At 35.9% G+C, this 9527-nt stretch overlaps 1 protein-coding gene across 1 annotated transcript; it reads right to left on the bottom strand.

Moving 5' to 3' along the window:
- Window positions 1–1745: 1745 nt before the first annotated feature.
- Window positions 1746–9122, bottom strand: LOC149773738 (uncharacterized). The gene is made up of 2 exons (XM_089946080.1): window positions 8273–9122; window positions 1746–2938 (listed from the first exon to the last, which is right to left on the bottom strand). Exons 1-2 carry the CDS (start codon window positions 8977–8979, stop codon window positions 2377–2379), a joined length of 1269 nt encoding a protein of 422 aa, XP_089802206.1. The 5' UTR covers window positions 8980–9122; the 3' UTR covers window positions 1746–2376.
- Window positions 9123–9527: the final 405 nt, after the last annotated feature.

The following is a 9527-nucleotide window of genomic DNA, read 5'->3' as shown; positions in this document are numbered from 1 at the left end:
ACGCATTTTGAAGCAGTCACATGTGAAAACAGACACATTTTTAAGCAGTCACATGTGAAACTAGACACATTTTCAAGCAGTTACATATGAAAGCAGACACATTTTCAAGCAGTCACATATGAAAACACACATTTTCAAGCAGTCACATATGAAAACAGACATTTTCAAGCATTCACATATGAAAACAGACACATTTTCATGCAGTCACATATGAAAACAGACACATTTTCAAGTAGTCACATATCAATCAGACATATTTTAAAGCAGTTACATAGGAAATGGGATTTTCAAGCAGTCATATGTGAAACAAAACATGTTTACAAGCAGTCACATATGAAAACAGACATATATTCAAGCAGTCACATGTGAAAAGGGACATATTTTCAAGCATTCACATGTAAAAACAGACAGATTTTCAAGCAGTCACATATAAAAACACATTTTTAATCAGTCGCATGTGAAAACAGACACATTTTCAAGCAGTCACATGTGAAAACAGACCCATTTTCAAGCTGTCACATGTGAAAACAGAAACATTTTTAAGCATTCACATGTGCAAACAGACACATTTTCAAGCAGTCACATGTGAAAACAGACATATTTTCAAGCAGTCACAAATGCAAATAGACACATTTTGAAACAGTCATATTTGAAAACATATACATTTTCAAGCAGTCACATTTGAAAACAGACACATTTTCAAGCTGTCACATATGAAAACAGACACATTTTCAAGCAGTTACATTTAAAAACAGACACATTTTCAAGCATTAAAATATGAAAACACACCTTTTCAAGCAGTCAAATATGAAAAGAGACATTTTCAAGCAGGCATGTGTAAAAACAGACACATTTTCACTCAGTCATATGAAAACAGACACATTTCCAAGCAGTCACATGTGAAAACGGACATATTTTCAAGCATTCACATGTGAAAACAGACAGATTTTCAAACAGTCACAAATGAAAACACATTTTTAAACAGTCGCATGTGAAAACAGACATTTTCAAGCAGTCACGTGTGAAACGACACATTTTCAAGCAGTCACATATGAAAACAGACACATTTTCAAGCAGTCACATGTGAAAACAGACCCATTTTCAAGCAGTCACATATGAAAAGAGACATTTTCAAGCAGTCACATATGAAAATAGACAAATTTTCAAGCAGTCACATATGAAAACAAACACATTTTCAAGCAGTCACAGATAAAAAAAAATTCAAATATTCATAGCCAGATCATAACAGGCATCATAGAAAATGTAACCTGTCTCATTACATGCAAGGTATGCAGCTTTCGTGAATCCCAACAGACCAGACTGGCAAAGCAAATAATAAAAATGCACACATACACAAAAAGAAACAGTGACATAATACTTCTCTTTTTTAGACTACGCTTTTAATGATGTAATCTTGACTAACTGAAACTGGAGCACAGAGAGCGGAAATCATTATAAACTTATTGGGTTCACCGACTGCGAACTCTCGGATCAATAAAGATCTAAACTGGCAATGTCACATGCATACATAGCAAGAAATTCTCTTCAAAATGTTAACGATTTCGTATCATTAATTCCCTTCTAAAACCACAATCTCATTATCCATTTCTCTATATACAAAACATTAGCTTCAAATATAAACTGTATTATTTATTTGTTGATTAGTCACAGCACAATTTAGCAAAACGACCTTAAATATATAAACTTTATTTGTTTGAAGTAGTTGTCAATTTAACAAGATACTATGTCAATAACGTTTTTATTTTTATTTTGTAAGTTTTTAATGTTGTTGACAAGCATGTAAATAGAGATACAAGCAATATTATACTGTATATAATCCTTTATAAGGCGATGCCAACTGCTAACTGCACATATCCAAATCTACCGTCGCATAATGCTTCGGCAGATCCGGGTCTGTGCAGCTGATTAGATGTAATCAGTAGAAGAAACAACATACACAATGTTCGGCCCGTGAATTTCGATGTCAGATCATGGTCTGTCTTGGTGCAGTTGGACGTGTCTTCTAAGCGAGTACATATGGTAAGCAAAAATTATGAGGAATAGACTAATGTTAAAAACTGATAATGCAATCCGAGACACAAACTCGTGTTAAATTTAACAATTAGTCGTTGTGGAATAAAAACTATTAAAACAAAATCGAACGGAAGCATCGTTTGCTTCTGAATCCACTCTTTCTGAAGGTACTAACTGCATTTAGCCTGCAGTTTCCCTTGATGCGTGTATTCGTATAAATCTGGTACATGTACAACTGTACAATACATGTATACAGTCAAGACCTAATATCAACTATATGTGTCCAAATGACCGATTGCATTAAAGAGACACAATAATCACGAATAAGGGTTAAATATTGTGTTATGGTGCAATACATATACGACCTTTACTTTTAGTCTTCCCTTTGACTTTAGACTTTTTGCGTCTTACTCCTTGGGCACTATTTATCCTCCAGCGTCTTTTCTCATCCTGAATTGATTTAAAGAATATGTAGGTGTTGAGTTCTCTGTTTATTATTTTGTCAAATTTGTAGAAAAGTATCCGGTCATCTTCGTACACTATTCCTTTTTTGACAACTTTCTCCAGATCCTCCTCGTTGCAGAAGGTGACGATCCAGCGACTTTTTGCTTCCGGCTTACTGAACCGCACAGAAAGCGGGTCGTATTGCAACTCTTCAACCTTTACTCTGGCCTCGTTTTCTATCCATCTCCTGATCTCGCTGTGATTGGTGTTTTCGTTGTCACGGAGACTGAAAATGGCAGACAGCGGCCTCGATTTGGGTTTGTCTTTCCGCATGTGTGATGACGGTTTTATCGTTGACTCTTCAAAGAATTCAGTTTTGGAAGCATTGGGGAGGTAGATAACACCTACTTCCTTCCACTCTTTATCGTCTTTCTTCCCCTCCTGTTGCAACAAACAAGCCCTGAAGATAAAAAGATTAAATAAATAAATTATACAGCAAACTTCCGGAAGGTATTTCTTCATATGAATTATTTTCATAACTCTGTGAAATTAAACGATACTCTGTAAATGCCTCATTCTCTATAAATGTGGTTGACTTACACTATTTAAATTGTTCTCATTTGATGTTTCTTACCCATGACGGTTTTTCACACACAAGCGCGCGCGCGAATGCTCTATAAAGTTTAAAAACGCAACGAGTTAGTATTTTTTTAAATGCAAAATGTATACGAGTATACAAACTGACAGTGGCGTCGTGAAGATAATATCAAATTATTTGCGCTGATTTTTCATGACCATTATAAGATTTTGATGGACGATCGAACTTGTTTATTTAAAATTTATCGTCGAAAATTTCTCTAGATCTTCAGAAACTCCCCACCACCACCACCACCACCAATATACCTCCAACAAAAATATAAACAAAAAATATTACAGATATTGTTTGCAAGTTTTCAACTAATTTTAGTAGTACTTTTTTGGAATTTGTCAACATATCCGTAGACCCCACAGCGTCCTTTAAATGTTTCTTTGTGAAACTTCGTATTTACTAGATATTATCCAAATGCAGGTATTTATTACGATCGACGTGTTTCAGATTTTGCCGCCATTAGACCCATTCGGAAGGGCCGCCGCGCACAATAACAAAGAGGTGATAAGAGGCAGGAAGAAAATAGTGGCGAATCTTATTTTCGATAACTGTTTATTGGTGTTGTGTTTGCTACATATTAATTTTTACTTCGGGATTTTTGTAAAGATGGCCGCCGGAATTTCGCACCCTTGCATAATTTGCTGTTCTTTGCTACGTCAAGTCGGCCTGTGCCAACACAGGTCACTGATAATCACGTGACTGTATCACACTCATGATATCAAAAAATGACTCTTAGTGGGGAACGGATATAATGACCGAAGTAACCTAATATTTATCCATTTTAATCACTGCACTACTTGACAGTAAAGTCAAATAGAATAAGATGTTTTAGTTCCGTGATGAATACAATCTTATATCTGTGTCCATTATACATGAAATTTATCAAAGAAAACTAGCAAAAGATATAGGTTATTCGACTCGTTTCATAAATTTCATTTAGAATAAGAACTCGTTTAATATTATATATACGTACTATCATACCAATATAAAACATCCTGTAGCTGCCTTGTTTTATAGGCAGACATTCTAAAGAAACAAAATACATGCTTATCGAAAGATTTTCTTACCTGAAACAAAGGAATGTCTGATCAAAGAAAAGCCGTTATCTTATTCAACAGTCCTTAATATGAAGTCTCCTTGTTTGTCCCCTCAGATATTAGACCTAACATGGCGGTATAATAGCATGTGTCGCTTTAAAGTCTACCTGCGACATAATTACCCGTTTCAACATATATTCAATTTCTTTTCTTGATGCACTGCTTGATTTACCTTTCAAGGTCTCTGGCTAGGCAAATTAAGAGCAGTTTATTGTATGTATTTAGTAAAACCTTGAAGACGAAACCTTTTTAGTTCTGGAACTTTACAGTTTAGTATGACTATGAGATTAAAGTTAAAGTATTTACATCACATCATAAAAGCAGAGTTAGAAAAAAACGCTTCTTCGAATAAAAAGAATAATCGTTGAAGGGCATATTTTCCTTTTGAAAAACGATCTATGAAGAATTGCACCGTGAGACAGGGCACGTTTTGATGGAAACACAGAGGAGCGCTGCCAAATGCAGAAGAAAAAGGGTTCTGAAAAGGTATTGTCACAATAAAGTCATCCATTGAGCAAATTGTTAAAAACAATTCTTTAAACGCTGTATGAAATAATTCTTCAGTTTAACTATCGAAGTCTTCCATTCCGAAATGACTGTATTAAACCAATACAAACGACATTACCTTCATGCAATTACTCTTTTGAATAGTGATATCATGGTTCGAGCAAACTTTAAAGCAATGGTACTAAAAGTTGTATAATACTAATTGGTGTACTTTGGTTATGGAAGAGAAGTTTTTATGAACTATGAGTAAATCAATATATTAATGATAAAAGATTCTTTTGTTCCAGTTTAGTAAACACTGAAAATAGTTTTTTGTGCAAGCTACGTACCCATATGTGTGTGTGTATATATATATATATATATATATATATATATATATATATATATATATATATATATATATATAGGAAAGAAGTGTTTATAAACTTTCAAAACTGTTAAACTTAAAAAACATTAAGCAGTTGACTAATTAAGGAAGGTAATTTTGGTTTGCTATGAATGAAACGTGCCTATGCAAACTATATACATTTTCATTATTTATACATACACACATATTTACTTATTCAAGTACTCTTCTACGTATGAATCTCATCTCCAAATGAAAACATTTACTTGATGTCGATTGCACGTACTTCTATTTGTTTTCACATTTTGCTCACAAAAGTAACGTGCGAAGTTGCTTTACAAAAAACATACAAGATTTCATTGCAAAACCTGTGTATGTACGTATGTATGTATGTATGTATGTAGGTAGGTAGGTAGGTAGGTAGAAGGAAAGCAATTAGGTAGATATGTTGGAAGGTTTATGTAAGGAGGCAGGCATGTGAGCAGATAGGTAGATAGACTAGTAAGTAGGTAGGGGAGAGGCAGGTAGGCGGGTGGGTAGATAGGTTGGTAGACAGGTATCTTGGTAGGCAGACATGCAGATAGTATGTGGGCCGGCATGGCATACATATAAGAAGGTATGTTGGTAGGCAGGTAGTTAGGTATGTGAGCCGACATGCAGATAGGTTGGTGCACAGGTACGGCAAGTGGGTAGTTAGGCTGGCAGGCAGGTAGGTAGGTATGTGGGCGAGCAGGTATATACATGTAGGTATGCAGGTAAGTATTATACGATAACAAGTGTTGGTAAGGTCTTCTGTTAAGTCCACTGCGTTTACATAACTCGTTTTCGATTAAACGCTTGATAATTAGATGATTTGTTTCTATATTATATTATATTATATTATATTATATTATATTATATTATATTATATTATATTATATTATATTTACTTAGGCTATACATATTGAAAGGTTAGAAAGATAAAGGGTCCGAATAAGAAATTTCGAAAACCAACACGTCAACTAAGAAGTATAAATTTCGAAATAACATTTGATTTGTCATCGATTTTATTTGGTTCGATGTATGCACAGATGTGCATATACATCTGATTGTAATTATTCTCAGCCTTCATTCATCCCTTCAGTTAAATGCGTCTCTCTCTCTCTCTTTCTCTCTCTCTCTCTCTCTCTCTCTCTCTCTGTAGGATTGTGAGTTCTGATCCCCACGTGTAGGATCTACATATAGGATTTTGAGATCTGATCCCCACGTGTACGACCTACATGTATGATTATGAGTTCTGATTCCCACGTATAGGACCTACATGTAGGATTGTGAGATCTGATCTCCACGTGTAGGACCTACATGTAGGATTGTGAGATCTGATATTAATCAAGTACAACACGTGGAGATCTGATTTTAATCAGATTGGCACCGTCTTGTACTCGTGAGCAGTGCCAGTATGCATAATGTCTGACGCCACATCTTTCGTGGCAACAACCACGTTTATATCCCGTCAGAATGAACGATTGTTAGCACTTTGCAGACCTTGAAGTGAATGCTAGCCGAGAATCCAAAATGATGCACACACAGTGGGTTTGAAAATTTAATCCAGGATATATGTGATTCTCTGTGTGTGTGTGTGTGAGAGAGAGAGAGAGATTCCCCATGTTCCCATTCATAACTCTCTTTCAGTCGTTGTTCATTGTATATACTGTTAAATTACATCAGACACGTTGCTAGTTATTTTGATTCACATTTCCCTCGACTGCAGTTACGTCCTTGTTAGCAGTCCGTTCATTTTTGTCTGTCTAGCCAAGCAGATGACGCATTATTAACGTGAACTGATTCACTCGAACCAGACGCTGCGTCAAATGATGGATAAACAGACACGATTCATTAAAGCAAGAAAGTTTCGAGTATGCATCAGCGATAAATCTTTCCTGTTATTAAGCGTGATAAACTTGTATCAGACACGAATATGTAACCCTACCGAGGAGCATTACTGATCATATTAACAAATTTGTTAACATAATGTTCATAACTTCTGACACTACCCAGTCTATTTTTAATGAAGTGCTAAGAATATAATAAATACGAAAGTCATAAGAACAAAATAATACAGATACAGAAATTTATAAAGCGTAGCATCTGTCTTGCCTGCAGCGTTTTTCGCATAAAAGGACAAAGTGATCCGTCTCTCTGTCAAATTTTCTGTCACGGAGTAAGAAAATATTTTTCTTTACAAGAATACGCGATGAATTTACATGTTTTCCTTTTTTTGATTATAAAATGGCACTGTAATTGCACGAAATCATTTTTAAGAATTGTTTTTTTTAATAATCTTTTTTTGGAACCTTTTAATTTTTTATCACTGGTCATCTATTTTCTCTTCGTTTTCATTTAATCTTGTTCGATCTTGTTCTCTACAAGCGGTGACACTCCCATATCCGCCCCTCCGTAGACTGCCAGCAGTGATGTGCGATGAAGATCCAGAGTTAATTGATCTCTTCATATAAATTGGTTTGGAAAAAAAAGAAGAATCACGATCAAAACCTCTTCGTGAATAGAATAGACTCACAGAGACAGGGAGGTGAATTAAGTGCCATTAATCATGTACATTACGTCCATTCGCTTCAGTTTGCAGACACAGACAAGCCTAGTGTCTCAGACTAATTAGATTTGACACGCACTGTGTGTGTGATTGTGTATGTGTTTTCAGTTTATAATTTGCTTTGAAACGTTTATCTTAAAGTGAGCATATTTTCATTTTAAGTGTTATCTTAAAGATATAAGCAATTTTCCATTTTATCTTTCATTTAATCGGCACTATCTGGTCACAATTGTGCGAATCATGCATGCATGCATGCATGCATACATACATACATACATACATACATGCATGCATGCATTCATGCATGCATGCATACATACATACATACATACATACATACATACATACATACATCTTCAATAAAATATTTTAAAATTGGTTGCAGATAAGAAGAAAACACATTTGCTAATTTTCACTATATCCTCGACCCCATCCCAACCCCTGCCCCATTCATGTAGGTATGTCTCGACTGTTTTGAAGGGACCTTGTTAATTGTATGGTAGCTGCCTATCTTGTTCTGTATCAACTCAACACCACACGCACCTATTCATTGTTTTCGTGTTACCTGTACGCGAGCAAAGATGTTTCAGGTATTGAATACTCACCTGCAGGTTGTTTCGTTGTCAGTAGGGTGTATTACGTGCATTTGGCTGAAAGTGAGGGAACTTTTAGGAATCTCCAGGGTCTGTTGCAACCCCGTAGAGTTGGGTTGTCCACAGGTGTGCCTTTTCTCAATCTGATCATCTACTGTTCTTTTATTGGAAAATACTTTATCACTATTTTTCTCGGTATTGTGTTTATCAAAATATCCATATCCAAGATTCATCAATCGCTCATATTCTTCTCTCTTTTGTTGGTTTCTCGTTATTTCTTTTACATCAGCGGTGAGTACCCTGCGTTTTGTAATTGTAGTGTCAGAACTTGGATACCTTTTGTGTGATGGCGGTTCAGATTTAGCATCAGGCTCGTCGTCTTCTTGATAAGACCGACTCCCACAATCATGACAGAATTGTAAGTTACAGGTCCCAATTACCTGTTTCTTGTCTGGATCAAAGATGCTGCTGCTGCCATGGACGGTGCAAATGTATTGGCGTTCAAGCAGAGTCTGTGATGGTTTGGTCAAATATATATTTGGCACCTGATTGTCGCAAAGCTCGAAGAACTCGTTGAGATTTATACTGGAGACGGGGAAGGGCCTAGTACTATGTCGTATGCTGTGGGTTGGCATTGAGGAGTAAGACAACGACGTAGAACCGCAAACTGCTCCGAGCTCAGCTCTAAGCAGTATCATCGCTTGGCTCGAAGTCGGCATCTTAGAATTTTCTCGCCAGTCTCTCCTCTTTTTGACCGTCTGTTACATAACTTTCCCTCTTTTGTCCTTAAATTATTACATTTCATAAATGAAAGGAAGTGCACCAGCAAAGAGAGACAAACGCAAACTGTTATAGCGACATGACCCACCGTTACTATGTGACGTGGTTTAAATGTTCCACGATTTTGACGTCATAAACACACACACAAAAGGATGCTCTCTTGACTGTGGAAGAAAATAAGCAAATATTGTTGGTGTGTCCACCCCAACTCCTGACCCCCTCCGCACATCTTCGTTGCTTAGAACATACAGTTTGCCCTGTTTATCTAGCAACTTTGAACAGTGTTGACATAATATTATCATTACATTTTAAAACTTTATTTTCTTGTTGTATTTGAATTGTCAATTACTGTTTGAATGGCACAGTTGAATCGTTACAATTTGCGGTGGCAACAATAAAGTTTGACGAACATTTTCGTTCACATTATATAGCAATTATTTTCACCAGCATAAAACTGCTTTGAGAAAGGAGAACTGAATTATGACGA

The sequence above is a fragment of the Sinohyriopsis cumingii genome, unplaced genomic scaffold, assembly GCF_028554795.1.
Source record: "Sinohyriopsis cumingii isolate HCF-2022 unplaced genomic scaffold, ASM2855479v2 utg000622l, whole genome shotgun sequence".
NCBI classification, from domain to species: Eukaryota; Metazoa; Mollusca; class Bivalvia; order Unionida; family Unionidae; genus Sinohyriopsis; species Sinohyriopsis cumingii.
Note: the sequence above shows the minus strand (reverse complement) of the source record. Positions and strands in the feature narration are given on the sequence as shown.

Excerpts from the sequence above, each read along its gene's own strand:
- LOC149773738 (XM_089946080.1), bottom strand. The coding sequence starts at position 8,979 with ATGCCGACTTCGAGCCAAGCGATGATACTGCTTAGAGCTGAGCTCGGA. Across the intron at positions 2,939-8,272 it reads GACAACGAAACAACCTGCAG|GGCTTGTTTGTTGCAACAGG; the intron begins GTGAGTATTCAA and ends TTTTATCTTCAG.